At 36.8% G+C, this 15602-nt stretch overlaps 3 protein-coding genes across 3 annotated transcripts in view; 1 reads left to right on the forward strand and 2 right to left on the reverse strand.

Annotated features, from left to right (window-relative positions):
- Positions 1-1995: 1995 nt before the first annotated feature.
- LOC112097383 lies at positions 1996-5000 on the forward strand. The gene is made up of 5 exons (XM_024182588.1): positions 1996-2242; positions 2564-2966; positions 3112-3306; positions 3882-4424; positions 4508-5000. Exons 1-5 carry the CDS (start codon positions 1996-1998, stop codon positions 4998-5000), a joined length of 1881 nt encoding a protein of 626 aa, XP_024038356.1.
- A 2081-nt stretch (positions 5001-7081) lies between these two features.
- On the reverse strand, positions 7082-10877 carry LOC18039736 (signaling mucin HKR1). Its single transcript, XM_006429289.2, has 6 exons — positions 10681-10877; positions 10323-10517; positions 10096-10213; positions 9154-9268; positions 7876-8943; positions 7082-7653 (listed from the first exon to the last, which is right to left on the reverse strand). Exons 2-6 carry the CDS (start codon positions 10438-10440, stop codon positions 7384-7386), a joined length of 1689 nt encoding a protein of 562 aa, XP_006429352.1. The 5' UTR covers positions 10441-10517; positions 10681-10877; the 3' UTR covers positions 7082-7383.
- A 3715-nt stretch (positions 10878-14592) lies between these two features.
- LOC18039449 (protein yippee-like) overlaps positions 14593-15602 on the reverse strand; it is a 2828-nt gene continuing 1818 nt past the window's right edge. Inside the window, exons 4-6 of the mRNA XM_006429291.2 lie at positions 15171-15279; positions 15006-15061; positions 14593-14935 (exon numbers count right to left, since the gene is read on the reverse strand). Of these exons, the coding sequence (XP_006429354.2) occupies positions 14851-14935; positions 15006-15061; positions 15171-15279 (250 nt within the window). The 3' untranslated portion in view covers positions 14593-14850. The remainder of the gene's footprint in view (positions 14936-15005; positions 15062-15170; positions 15280-15602) is intronic.

Genomic DNA, 15602 nt, shown 5'->3' on the forward strand with positions numbered 1-15602 from the left:
ATCTCTAAAAAAGGCCTAACTGCTAGAAATCATATATGAACTTGTTCTAAGTGGATTTATTAACGGGAGTTTTCATCTCTCTCCTTCTTTACTTTTCTCTGTAATGAGAGAAGACTGAATGGTAGTTTGTTGGGCTGCTAGAGCTCAAACTTTTCGCTCAAGAGGAGTGCCGGTGTTTTTCTGTTTGGTTTTTTTCTTTTATTTTCGCGTCTACAATCTTTGAGTTGGAGGGTTGCAACTAAGATCTGAGAGTTGTCAAGAACCGGGGTTAAATAGCAAAGGGAGAGGGAGTGGTTGGTGAGCGACTTGAAAGCTAGCTTCACCAAACACGACTTTATTACCTAGCCCATATTTTAAACCATGGATACAGAAGAATTAATACAAAAATGTCAAGCTATAACCCTTGAAGGTGAGGAGGCAGATAAGTTCATGTTTAAAGGCCAAATGAAAGAAAAGGGGTTTCGAGTAATAGCGGGCTGTTTAGTGGGAAAAATTCTTCTTGCGAGAGAAATCAATCGTGAAGGGCTCAAAACAGCTTTATCTCAAGCTTGGCGTACTGTGCGTGATTTCAAGATTGAAAGTCTAGGGAGCAATGTTTTCATGTTCAAGTTTGCTTCGGAAGTTGATAAAAAGAGAGTACTTAATGGAGGACCGTGGCACTTCGACAGAGCCTTCATTGTGCTCCAAGAACCAAAAGGCATTGGCAGCATAAAAAAGCAATCCTTCTCTCATGCTTCTTTCTGGATCCAAATCCATAATGTGCCGCTAATGTGTATGGACACTAGTATCATCCGAGAACTGGGGGCAAGAGTGGGAAGGGTTGAAGACATAGGTACGGATGCTCATGGGGAGTGCTTTGGGGAATTTGTGCGCATTCGAGTTTCAATTGACATCACTAAACCTTTGAAGAAGCTCATTGTCCTCAAGCAAGAGGGCGAAGAAGACATCCCAATGCCGGTGGTGTATGAACGGTTACCGGATTTTTGCTTTTGCTGTGGGTGTATTGGTCATCAATTCAGAGAATGCATAGAATACAAAGGGCAGCAAAAGGAGGATCTGCCATTTGGGCCATGGCTAAAAGCGGTGTCATTAGCAGATAGAACAAAACTGAACAGGAATAAGGAAAAATGGAGTAAGGAGCAGGAGAAATCCAAAGGGGAGAATTCAGCATCGGAAAGTGCAGAGCTCTCTAACCCATGTCCATTTTCACCGAACCCGGGTTGGGAATCTAGATCTCTACCAAACAAAGATGGCAGGGAAGCTAGTAAAACACCAATGGAAGTGGGGCATGTGGAAAAGGAGATTGGAAATGTTGAAAAAGGCCAAGGGAGCAAAACGAGACTTCTGCAAATAAATGACAAAAAGCTGCATAGTGCAGCCAAAAGCTCTGAAGCAGCAGGTGTTAAGGAAATAAAAGCGGGAAACTCGATAGAAAAAAGAAAATTGGAGGGAAAAGGAAAGGAAGTTAGTGTGGGCCAAGAAACAAAACAAGCCAATGAAACACAAAATGACCAAATGAGTTTTGAAGGGGAAGAGGTGGCAAACGAGCTGGTATCAAAGAAGTCAAGGCCCAAATAGAAAAGATGGAAAAACCACGCCCGTGACAAAAATAAAAAATCTGAAATTTTGGCTGGGCCTGCATCTTTAAAACGGTTATGCAATGAGGTTAAATGGGCTAGTCCAGAGAAGAAAAAAGCCAAAGCCGAAGTTTCAGTCAAGGAAATATCAAATGCTAACCCAATTAAATCTCTTCAAACAAAATTTCAAACTTCGCGGGGAATCAACAGCCTTGGAGACTCTAGAGGTGCTTGAGTTAACAATGGAAGACATATCGGCGGAGGCTGGTGGCCAGCCCCGCCGAAAGTAATGAATATCATAAGTTGGAATGTTCGGGGTTTGGGGAATACCTGAACGTTCCATGAACTGAAAAATATTCTCCAAAAATACAGGCCTATGATTCTTTTTCTCTGCGAAACAAAGTTGAGGCCGGGACAAATGGTGGATTCTGGAAAAAGGTTAGGTTTTGATAATTGTTTTGCGGTGAGTAGAGAAGGCATGGGGGGTGGCTTGGCAATGTTATGGAATGAAGATTTGGAGTTGGAAATAATTTCATACAGTAATCATCACATCGACGCTATTGTTAGAGGAATAGATGGAAGACAATGGAGATGCACGGGTATTTATGGGCACCTTGAGGCGGGACAAAAACAGCACACGTGGACCTTGTTGAGGCGATTAACAGGTCTGTTCTCTTATTCTTAGATTTATTGTGGTGATTTTAATGAAATCCTGAATCTAAATGAGAAAACGGGGGGAAATGAGAGAAACTTGAACGCAGTGGCTGAGTTTCGAGAAGTGGTAAACGAATGTAATTTGAAGGATATTGAGTGTAAAGGGTACCCCTTCACGTGGTCAAATAGACATTTCGAACCCCATTTTGTTGAAGAGAAGCTTGACAAATTTTTTGGGTCAAAGGATTGGGAAACGAGGCCAACCGAGCTGGTGGCGTATAATTTAGATTCGTAGTGCTCTGACCATAGTCCAATTATGCTCAAAATGCAAGTTCGAAGTAAAGGGGTGAGTTACCAGCAAATGAGCAGGAGTAGAGTTCACTACGAGGATTTATGGAGCTCTTATGATGAATGTAAGTGCATTGTGAAAGAAGAGTGGGAAGGGCTGAGTTGTGGGGGGAATAATAATCCTGTTCAGTGCTTAAAAAAGGCAACAAAGAATTCAATGGCGCATTTATTGAGCTGGAGTAGACAGAAATTTGGAGATAGAAAGGCAAAATTGGAGCAGTTAAAGAAACGACTTGCAGAGATGAAGTTTAACGGGAAGCAGTACGAAGAAGGAGCTGAAATTCTGCTTATAGAAAGACATATTCAAAATCTGCAAATGGATGAAGAGATATATTGGAGGCAAAGATCAAGAGTAGAGTGGCTTAAAGAAGGGGATAAAAATACAAAGTTCTTTCACTCCAAAGCCTCAACGAGGAAGAAAAAAAAGCAGGATTTTGGGAGTGATGAATAACCAAAACAGATGGGTTGAAGATGGAGAAGAAGTGGTGAAACAATTTTGTGATTATTTTACAGAATTGTTTACTACTTCTAGCCCTACTACAAATCACATTTCAGCTGCTCTCACTAACCTAAGCCAATCAGTCACAGCAGAGATGAATCAACATCTGGACAGCCCGTTTACAGAAGAAGAAATCTATACAACTCTCTCTCAAATGAGCCTTACAAAGGCCCCTGGACCAGATGGACTACCGGCTGCTTTTTACCAAAAGCATTGGCAATCTGTCAGGTTTGGCGTTATTAAAACATGTCTATATATTCTCAATGATGGCGGCTCTATTGCTCCTTTGAATCATACATATATTGCATTAATCCCAAAGGTTACTAAACCTTTGAAAGTGACAGATTTTAGACTTATAAGCCTTTGCAATGTAATCTATAGAATTGTTGCCAAAACAATTGCGAATAGGCTTAAACATATTCTCCATCATGTTATATCCCCAACCCAAAGTGCTTCATCCTAAATAGATTGATTTCCGACAACATTATCACAAGCTATGAATGCTTACACAAAATAAGACATAGCAAAAGGAAAAACCATGGGCTAGTGGCTCTGAAATTAGATGTCAGCAAAGCTTATGATAGGGTTGAATGGTCTTTTTTGGAACAAATTATGTTCAGGATGGGGTTTTCGAGGAGGTGGGTAGATTTAGTTATGAATTGCATTACCACAGTGTCTTTTTCTGTCATTGTAAATGGAGTTGCTAAAAGATTTTTCTATCCTCAAAGAGGGCTTAGGCAGGGTTGTCCTTTGTCACCATACCTCTTTATTATGTGTGCTGAAGTTTTTTCTAATCTTATTAGACATGCAAAACAAAAAAAGCTTATTCAGGGGCTCAAATTCAGTAGAGATTTGTCTATCTCCCATCTACTTTTTGCCGATGACAGCTTAATCTTCACCAAGGCAACTGTGGAGGACTGCAAAAATCTAAAGAAGTTGTTTGGGTGCTACGAGAAGGCCTCGGGACATATTTTCAACATGGAAAAATCATCCATGTTTTTCAGCAGTAGCACCAAACCAGATCAGGTAGTTGTGATCAAGCAAATCTTTCAGCTGAAAGTTGTTTCCAAGCACGAAAAATATCTTGGATTGCCTTCAATGATAGGGAGGAGGACAAAGAGTTTTTTCAACGAAATAAAACTGAAGGTTTTGAGTAAGATAACCAGCTGGCAGCAAAAGCTTTTCTCTTGCAGAGGTAAAGAAATTATAATTAAAGCAGTGGCACAAGCTGTTCCTACGTATGCTATGAGTGTTTTTAAGCTACCTTTGGGTTTGTGTAATGATATGCAAGGAGCGATAGCTAAATTTTGGTGGGGTTCAACTAAAGAGAAGAGAAGTATTCATTGGTCAAGATGGGAAAACTTGAGTCAAGCTAAAATTAGAGGAGGTTTGGGCTTTAAAGACCTCTCATGTTTTAATCAAGCTCTAGTTGCGAAGCAAGGGTGGAGACTCATTCAAGCCTCGGATTCACTAAGGCTCGAGTTTTGAAAGCAAGGTACTTCAACCACTCATCCTTCATGGAAGCTAGTTTGGGCTCTAATCCCTCTTACATTTGGAGAAGTATATTATGGGGAAGAGAAGTGCTGAAAAAAGGGTGTAGATGGAGAATTGGGGATGGAAAGCAGATAAGTATTTTTAACAGCAGCTGGATCCCTAGGCCGACAACCTTTAAGCCCATAACCCTTCCAAATCTGCCCAGTGGAACTTGTGTTGCTGAGTTAATTGATGGAAATAGGTGTTGGAATGAGCATATCATATATCAATATTTTGGCAAAGATGATGCAGATCTTATTGTGCAAATCCCTTTATCGAGAAGAGAGAGTGAGGATATTCTGTTTTGGCACTATGATAAGAGAGGTCAATACCTGGTGAAGAGTGGTTATCAAGTGGCGTTAGGACAAAAGCGACAAAGGCCTTCCTAACTGCTCCAACCCGAACCCAAGCCAGTGGAATGCCATATGGAAGCAGAAGATTCTTGAAAAAATAAAGATTTTTCTTTATAGAGCAGCCAAGAATATCTTGCCTACAGCAGAAAACCTATGGAAGAAAAAAGTGATGCAGGAGGCCAGTGTGTAGGAGTGGGTGGGAGAATACAGTTCATGCTCTTGTGGACTGTAAAATCGCTAGAAAGGTTTGGAAAAATTCACCTTTGGGAAGTGTCCTTCAAGGGGCTAATTTTCCAGATGTCATTACCCTTTTGCATTCTGCACTTTTTCAGAAAAAGAATATGAGTGGTGAACTGGTAGCTTCTTTATTGTGGATTATTTGGAATGCTAGAAATAATCTCATTTTCAAAGGAAAATATGATGACCCTGTGATATTGATGGCTAAAGCTGTTACGTGGCTGAATCTGTCAAAAGAATAAAGCAACCAGAAGAGGAATTCTTAGCAGAACAAAACAATGTTCAGCAAAGCCAATGGAGTCCCCTCGAAGAAGGATGGCTTAAGGTAAATGTTGATGCTGCTATGGATGGGGTGAACTATCTTGCTGGGCTGGGGGCAGTAGTTAAAAACCATAAAGGAGAAACAATTGCTGCAGCTGTCAGCACTTCTAAGAGCTCAGGAGATGTGAAGTTGAGTGAGGCAAAAGCTGTTTTGTGGGGAATGCAGGCAGCTGCCAAGGCAGGGGCAACTTCAATTATCTTAGAGTCTGATTCTATAGGGGTGATAGAGCTAATCAATAATAAGAGAAGCACTTTGACAGAGACCTTTTGGCTGATTTTTGACATTCTAGAAACCAAGAAAATTTTTCAAAAGTTCAAAGCTCAGCACGTCCCCAGGATGTGTAATTTTTTAGCGCATGATTTGGCAAAGTTGGCTTTAAAAAGTCAGATCGTTATATTTGGCTAGATGAATTTCCAGAGGATGTTTTGTTTCTTTTCTCTTAATGCTTTGAAAGGTGTACTTTCTTTTCAAAAAAAAAAGTGGATTAGTGTTTCATATTTAGTGGAGTCTTTCATCAAGGGCGTTGGATCAGAATCCTTTTTTTTTTTTTTTAATAACTAAAATCTCATATTTTGATTCAATAAAAACATGGTAGAACCTCATTAAATTAATATTCGATAAATTGATAATCTCAATAATAATTTTTGTCAGTCTTAATTTTACACTAACATGGTAAATTAATAATTCAATAAATTTATTAGATAATAAATTTTCTAAATAAGAAAAATCTAATTTTTCTACGTGATTCAACGAACAAACAAATTAATAATTAACTAATTTAAAACTAAATACATATAATATGTCTAGCATAATGCTTTAGACATTTCATCAGTCATTATTGCTTTTTTTGTACCTTTTTTGTGAAAAGTTATTGTTGTTTTCTATGTACAATGTTAAGAGAAATAAGAGAAAGATCATCTTAATATATTGCCTCCAAAGTTATTGTTGTTTTCTACAATGAGTTACCATATAATTGTGTTCTAGCCATGCAATCTACTGAAAGGATTATTTAGAAAAAATCACTAAATTTTTTAATTATACTACCATATTTCATAAAAATTCCTATTATAAACATGATATTATTTTTGTAAATTAATAAATTATTAATCTGTTGATAAATTAATATATTTTTTATGGTCGCAAAACTATTAATTTATCGAGATTGTATTGTACCTTACTCTAATTAGTCTAGAATTTTTACTGTTATAAATTGTTTTCTGTTGTAAATCTTAATTTTTGGAGCCAATTTTGATGCTGAAATATTTTATAATTTTCATAATCAACAACCTAAATAAATATTTCTTCTCATGATTAACATAGTGACATCCACCAAAACCAAATAAATTAATACTACTAGCCTATAAGAAAGCTCAAGCTATAATTAAAAACTCCTAACATCACAATCCTAGGCGTTTAGGGTCAAGCTGTGGCCACACTTATGTAACATGGCGGCAACTAAGAAGACCAAATGAGGCAACATTCAAATAATTTACAAATATTCGTTGATGTTAAACAGCTCAACCAACCCATGGAAATTTGTTGATGCAACAGATAATGATGCTTTGAAATGTTTGTGTTTCATTAACTGGTAGAAAGATTAAAGCAGGAGCTTTTTGATTTCCAGAAAGCGAAGTTCATATACAAATAGTCCTCATCGCTGGAAAGAGAAGGGGAAAAAAAAAGTTCAAATGATGATTCAGAAAGCTGAATCATCAGAATCACTAATACAGGTAACATATTGGAAACATTACCTAATAAATGATACATAAAAGTATTACAATGCCATGCAATACCAGCTTCTTTAGAAACGGGTTGTTCCTTAATCATCATGCTGGTGGAGCTTCTACATACAGAAATGGGTCACCTGGAGCTATGCTGGCTGACAGGGGAGGAGTTTCCTCTCTCACTCCCAAAATCATGAATGTCATCGAGTTCATTTCCGTCTAAGATAAAGGAGTTGTTGTTGACACTTGGTTCAGAGCTAGCATTGCTGCTTGTGGCAAGAGGAGAGTCTGTAACACTAACTGTCCTACTTTTTATGGATCCTGATCTCACACTATACATGGAAGAAGCTGGAATGTTTGTCATTAGTGGCCGCAAACTACCTGAATTAATGCTTCGCCTTATATCCTACACAAAAAAGAAAAAAAATGAATTAATTCTTGCCACCAAATGTGCAAAGCTTGTTGCTTCAAATGTATATGTGCTGCAAAATATGATTTTCATTGCAGTTAATAGAATTTATAGAGTGAAGCAAATTGTGTAGTAGTATCATTACGCCAATGCTCCTAATCAATCCACAAAGCCAGCTTTGGCAAAGCTTCATGGTAAAGTGCAATGGGAAATGCATACCATATGTCTCAAAGCCATATCAAGAGATTTCTTTGAGAGTGTTCTTCCAAAGCCTGAGCTATCGAGGGATGAAGATGACTTCCCAGCAGAAGTGTAATGGGTGGAGTGATTTTCCTGCTTCGGTGGTGCCAGTTTCCTCATGTTCACCACTCTTTCGACCATTTTGGTTCCAATTACTACTGGGTTCACATCATCACCATCACTGGCATTTACTCTACGCGCAGAAGTAATGCAGCCTCCATTACCATTTGAAGTCCTTACTCTAGAAGGAGAGCAGGACTGCTGTCTGCGTCTTCCCTTAGAACCAGCCTCAACAGAAGGTGATTGAGCACTTGGTGCTCCTGGCCTGCCCCGAGAAGCTGAAGATGGCCTTTCTGGCAATGATGTCCTTAAATTTGGTGGTGCATCAAGTGAAAAACCAGGCATCTCAGAGGGTTTCCAAGGCCGAGATTTTACAGTTGGGGAAGTGCCACGTGATGGAGCTGAATTTTTCACTGTTGTGGAACTTGACTTTGACACTGAAGAAGAACAACCAGGAGCCGCAGATACGCCAGATGCACCTGATGGTGCTGATCGTTGACGAGTTGGTGTAGCTGATCTTACTGTTTGTCTAGAAGTTGGCGTAGTTGATCTTACGGTTGCTCTAGAAGTTGGTGTAGCAGATCTTGTTGTTGATCTAGAAGTTGGTGTTGCTGATCTTACTGTTGATTTAGAAGTTGGTGTTGCTGATCTTGGTGCTAGCTTAGGAGCTGTTACAGTGGGTCTAGCAGTTGGTGTTGACGAACGAGCTGTGGATCTAGTCGGAGTTGAGGATCTCACTGCTGGAGCCGTAGGCTTAGATGATGGCAAGGTGGCCCGTGATGTAGGCGTAGATGGTCTTGAAGACTTAGCTGTTGAGTTTAAAGTGGGGCGTCCAGTTGGTGTAGCAGCTCTAGCACTAGATGTTCGTCCACCAGAAGATGATGGCCTGTTGTCACCAGTACTGGAAGAGTTCACCCTAGAAGGCAAATTTGGATTCTTAGAAAGGACACTACCCCTCAAAGCAGGATCTTCCTGAACATTTGCCAGCTGCAAGTCCATGGAAGCAGGAATTTACAAGCTATTACATAAATGGTAATACCACAAATTTTCTTAACCACCAAAAGACAGTACCATCAATCATCATAACTTGACAATCATTAAAGCTTGGCGAAATATCCCAGCGAGATCATACACACAAACGTATTACAGTTGACGAGGCTTGAAAGCATCTAGAACTTTATATACATAGAAACTTACCCTTGTTTTCAGAGCAGTTGGACGAGCATTAGGCATCTCCATCTGATTCAGTTTGGCTTTTTGTGATTCCATCTCCAAGGAAGGAAAAAGTGGGGTACCCGGTGGTGTAAGAAGCCTGAATGCAAAACATACATCCCATTAACCTCAAGCTAAAAGACCATTCTTTTTCAGAAGATACCACAGCAATAAAATACATATAAACTCAGCATTTTTCAATTGGAAAAGTGTCAAATCCATCTCTACATGCATGCATCAGCCTTCTATTTCCGACATATAAAATTTGAACCATCTTCATTTGCTCTAGCTGCAAACAGACTGCAATGCTAAAATTTGATAAAACTCGTTGAGGAATCACTGAGAAATGAACTATAGATTAACTTAGCATTCCACCCCAACTATAGATGACAAGATTGCAAACTTAATGTTAAGTCCATGACGTTCAGTTTCTAAAGGAAGTTAAAAACATGCACCGTGTCAAAAAGTTTACAAGCTAAAGCTTCATTACTATTTAGTAATACTTCTAATAATTAATTAAACCAAATTAATTTCTCAAAATTTTAATTTTTATCTTACCAAACACCTTGAAAATCATCAAGATCACTGACACCAATTAACAATTTAACATGTCTCAACTTGCATAGTCAATGCACATGAAATTTGATCAATTGGATGTATGATAGCAGAGATTGTAATGTTGCATAGTCAATGCACATGAAATTTGATCAATTGGACGTATGATAGCAGAGATTGTAATGTTATAGAACATTATATAATTCAATTCATATGAATCCAATCCAACGCAATTTTTCTAACTCTGAGACATATAGAAGAAGATCATAATTCAAGATCCGTATTTAAGAAGTAAACACCAAAATTAATCATTGCAAATCAGCAATACAACATTTTGCTCTTAGAACAAACAGATGTTTTGAAAAATATTACCAATCATAATCAGATTTATCGTTTTCACTCTCCGAATTCAAGAAATTTTCAGCAGCGGTCTTGCGTATCGGAACGGACGACACAATCTTTGATATCGGAGATCCTCCGTCGTTTGTTCCTAGTCAAAGTCAATGCAACCTCAGACATTTTGGTCGAGTTACCAAAATAAGCTCAAAAAAGCCAAAAATAATCAAAATAATAAATAAACAAACCAAACAACACCGTACCTGAAGGAGCATTGTGGTTGTCGGAGTTAAGAGGAAGTAGAAGGTTAGTTTTCTCCTTCTCTCGTCTTCTCATTTCAAGAAACAAAGCCAGCTCTTCATCTCTTTCTTTCATCACCATCACGACGTCGTTTCCTTTATTTCCTTCTTCTAATACACAGTTTTTGATTTTGTTTTGTTTTTCCTTCCTCAGCTCAACTAAAATAGAATCAATACAGAGTTTAAGCAAAAGAACCGGAAGGAAAAAAAAAGAAAAAGAAACAGAAAGGCATAGATCAGAAGCTAAGCTAATGAGTTACGAAAGAGAAAACATTTAGAGGCATGATGTGGGTGAAAGTGATTCTTAAAAGAAAGCACTTACTTCAGCTCAAAATAACATGATCAGCTTCTACCATACAATATGCTTATTTTTAAAAGATAAACGCCAAACACAGCTTAAACAGAAGCGATTTTTGTTAATTTGTGAGAGCCGAAAGACAGAGACAAGCGATGATTTTGGGATAGGGAGTTGAGGAGAGCTGGTTCGTATTGGTTTGACAATGGAGCTCCCTGCCTTGTAAGTATCCTTATTTTTTTAAAAATTTTAAAAATAAAAAATTAATTTTGAGAAAGGGACGAAACTGCAGATTTTGAAACATTCTTTTGAAAATGACCTCAATTTTGATTATATTTACAATAATGCCATTCTATGCTTACTGTGGATAGAGAGTGGATTTTGCTTTACAATATAGTTTTTTACAGGTTCCTCATCATAAATATAAGATTACTTAATGTTTTATTATATTATTTATTAAATAAATATCACATTAATTAAGATCAAAATATTAAAATTTTTAACCATATCCTTTGCTCATTTACTGTTGCAAATTATCTCTGTATCAGATTTCATGCCATATGATGATAAATGTTCAACAAAATATAAAAATGTGATTCACATGAAGCAGGAGATTTTTCAAACTTAACACATGGTCGAATGAGTTTTTTAATTTTTAATTATTTTTTCTAATTTTTTTCGTCTAAATAGAGGGGCAACTTTGTGATAATATCATAAGGCCGATCTAAAATGATAGGAGGAAAGTGAAAGAATTATAGAAGACATTCTTTGAAGTAGACACATGGAAGAGCATAATTGACTTGATCGCCATAAAAATGCCACGACACGAAAGTAGCTGATAAATTCTCTAAATAGAAGATTTATTTCAATTGAATTGAAAGGGCCAAAAATAAATTCTTGTTAGAAAGGGGCAGTAGGGAGCAGGCTAATGCAGGAATTCAAACTTGAGGCCCTTATTAAAAGATGCTGAGATTTAAACGTGGGCTGTCTGATTTCTCGAGATGCGCCCGGCAGTTGATCTAACGGTAATTGTTGAATGGAGAGGTTAAGACTTAAGACTGGAGCCGGACGTTGAAGTGGGCCTCGATAATCGTGCGGTTTAAATTTGATTACCCTCTTTGTGTTGTTTGAATTCTCAGTTTATTTATTTATAGGATTTACTACGTTACAACAGTGCTACCATACCACTTCTTTTTCCACCAATCAAAATCATCCCTTTCTGAGATTAAGGAATGACAATAAATTTATTCTCCGTTTAGGGAATCTTTGATCTAGTGATCTTACGGCTTCTTTTTCCTTTGCTGCACTGAAGACTAGTAAAATATTGTCATTTAATTTCTGAAAGAGCTTGAAAATTCATTGATAAAAATAAAACTAAGTGTCTATCAATTAATTAATAAATAAATAAAGTTGGGTGCACCTTGCACAGATTGAATGCTAGTGTTAAATACATGAAACCTTACTAAACTGAGGTCATGGACTTACGGTTTATCACCCGGGCAAAGGAAAATGAACCATTGAAAATTTGAAAGTACATAATTTAATGTAATTTTTAAACTCGCCTAAAATTTATTTTAAATAGTATTTTTAAATTTAAACACTATTTAAAAAACATAATTCAATGTGTTTTTAAACTTGTGTTTAATCTAAATTTTATAAGGTTTGAGTCTGCTTTCTCATTTAATCACTATTGATTATAATTCTTTTCTAGTAACTGCTTAGAATTTCGTCTTTTTATAAAATGATTAAAAATGAAATACAAGATTTGCTATGATATATTTAATCAAATATTTTTGCTATAGAAGCAACCTTATGGAACTCTTGATCTTCCTGAAATGCATTACTTATTTATGTGCTAATGCATGTTCAATTCTCTTGCTTTGCCCATAATATAAGTTCAATTTCAATTTCGTATTTGTTTGAAAAAAAAAAATTTCCTCTCAAGCCCTCAACCACAAGTCCTTTGGGGTTTGGCATTTTAGTGTGCTCTCAGTTAATCTCACATATTTAATAATAATAAGATTCATTTTTAACATATTCAAATAATGGGTAGGAACAATTAAAGAGGAAGAAGACAGAATATACTTAAAAAATAAAAAATACGATAGGTCTTACTTAACAAAGAATAGTAGAGAAAATGGCAATGATTGTAGTTAGAGGTGGACAAGAATTTCTTAAGGCAAAAGAAATGCCTGCAAAATATCGTGCTACTAGGAGCACTCCAAAGAACTAAAGAAGATCTTCGGTTGGTTCTAAATTCAAATTGTTTTTTACACTTGGTATATTTATTTGTTTGTAACTTCAACTATAAATCTGTATATTTTCTTTTCTAATGTTTTGTTGTTTTATAAATCTCAATGGAACTATTAAAAAAAAAAGTTAAGAATGGAGTGTTTTGTGAATGGAAATACAATTTTTTTTTTGAACTGCTTGCAACAAACATGATTTTCTTAGTTTAAGTTTTAAAATTTTTAAAAATTTTTAGCAATATTTTTTTTTAGTTAATGAGAATGCAATGTCAAATCATTTTTCTCATTTTATTGGTGTATTAGGAGCAAAACATATTCATTCTATTAGCGAACAACACCCTATTGATTGCTATTAAGAGTTTTTTTTTTTTTTTTTTTTTTTTTTTTTATCTTAGGGGTATTTTGACCATTTCATTGATTTACTAATAGTTACTGAATGAAAATACAAACGGCAGCAAAGATCTTTGTAACTACGGTTACGCTTTCTACTCAAGTGTGAAATACGTAAAAATGCGTATACGAGGCAAATTTCTAACAATAATCACCCGAAGAGTCTCATTTTCTACAGTGACAACGATTCCACATGAGAGTTAAATCGGGAGTCTGATTCAGTGCACTTAACCGGATGCCATGTGCTAGTGTCCCACATCTCGTACGTCTGTCGGGCCCCATATGGTAAGGATTGATGGTTTGATCTAATCTCGGCCTTTCAATTTCACCATGAAAGAGTGATCAATTTAGGTCTTGCTGCTGAACATGGGCCACGTGGGAGTCACTTGGTCTGTTGGTCTCTAGAATTTTCCACGATTGAGGCGTCTCCGTCGAAAATTGTGGGAGAAGCATGTCTTATGCAGGAGCACAAGGGAAGCACTCAATTAAAGGATTGAAACATTCCTCTCTCATGAGGTCCGAATCATGCCACACAAATTGCAAATAATTGACTACTCCCATGTAGCAAATTGAAATTCAATGTCACTTATATCGGCAGAATTTGGATTTCGATTTGGGGAATTATCAAAGTGCGTCGAAGATTCAAATTTTTTGTTAGAGGCTAATTCACAGTGAAAATTTTGAAGTTTAGGGTATGAATATATTTGAAAGATATTGTAAAAAAAATAAACTCAAAATATATAAAAGATGAGGAGGCCAAGCCTTGGTTTTCGAGGAGTTGAAGTACGTAAAAATTAACATTTTCATAATTGGGGGTTGCCTCATAATTAGGGTGATCCCGCCTTTGCTTATATCATCATTCATCAATCATCACCATTACTTGAGTAAACCTCTAAGATCGACTCTTAATAAATCTCAAATTGCCACTTGGACTTGTAGCCCAGTGGTGAACCGTTGCTCTTAAAGTCAAGCATGACTATAAGAGCAACGGTTCAAGTCTCTACAGACTCAAACTCCCTCAATTAAACATAATTGGGTAGAGATTATTTATAACGTCTTTCTCCCTTACGAAATGCGATATACAATAGAGACATCCTCCCCCGTGAGGGATATTTAGCTGGACATATACTTCATAGAATAAAAATATAATAATGTAAATCTCATATATATATCCGATTATAAATATTAGTGCAATGATGCAATGATCTATTGTCATTTATAAATATCTCTATGTAATACAGTAACCTGATGCTTAATTAGTTAAAAAAAAAAAAAATCTCAAATTGTAATATTTGCATGTTATGGCACTTGTAACTTGTTTGGTAACCAAATGAGCTAAGCATATCGGAGTCACAGACCGGGCTTGGGCCCCAACATTCACGCTACAACAGAGATTCCTCTATCAGATAAACTGGAATTGATAATTCTAATGCTATTCGCAAAACTGTTAAAATGGCGAAGCTACCAATTTAAAACCCCAGGCGGCAGTGCAAACAAGGGTGTAGAGTCTAAAGAATATACACTTAAAAAATTTGATTAGCTACCAAAAAGTTGGTGATCAAGCATCATCAGCATCACTTCCACTAACTTGGCCTTCCTGGCTCACCAAGTAACTGCTACCATCAGGACCCAACACCTTAAACCTGCTCATCAAGAACCTTGTTCAGAACTGTGAAAAGCTTAACTTCAACCAGTGCAACAGTGACTGGATACCTTTCAAGAATGAATTTTCCTTCCTTGTACTTCTGGGCCTTCTCTTGTGCAGCCTCCTGGAATCAGTAAGCAAAGATAAAGTTACAACAGCTACATGATGCACCAATAGGCTGTTAACATTAACATCATAAGATCGCAACTTATGAGTTATGATCCATATCTTACATATTTCCATCCAACAATTGAGCCGCACCCAACACAGAAAATGTCAACAACAGTGTGCATTCCAGTCATCATCATCCGCTCTTCCTTCTCTCCAACTGTGATATTTACACTGTTGTGCATACAGAAGGTACCATGTTGTAGCATTTGTAACAAGATAGACCATGGAATCTAATGTAATTGATTTTTCCTTTGTTCCTTTCTAGAAAAAACAAATGGAAAACACAAAGGCATTCTTCTTATGGCCTAATATTGTGACTTGCAACTGAAAAAGAGAATTAACTAGAATCTACTGTAATTGATTTTTCCTTTGTTCCTTTCGAGAAAAAACAAATGGTAAACACAAAGGCATTCTTCTTATAGCCTAATATTATGACTTCGGCAACTGAAAGAGAGAATTAACAAACTCTTGACTAAGTTAGATTCTTGGGGTAA

This window comes from Citrus clementina, unplaced genomic scaffold (genome assembly GCF_000493195.1).
Source record: "Citrus clementina cultivar Clemenules unplaced genomic scaffold, Citrus_clementina_v1.0 scaffold_6, whole genome shotgun sequence".
NCBI lineage: Eukaryota > Viridiplantae > Streptophyta > Magnoliopsida > Sapindales > Rutaceae > Citrus > Citrus x clementina.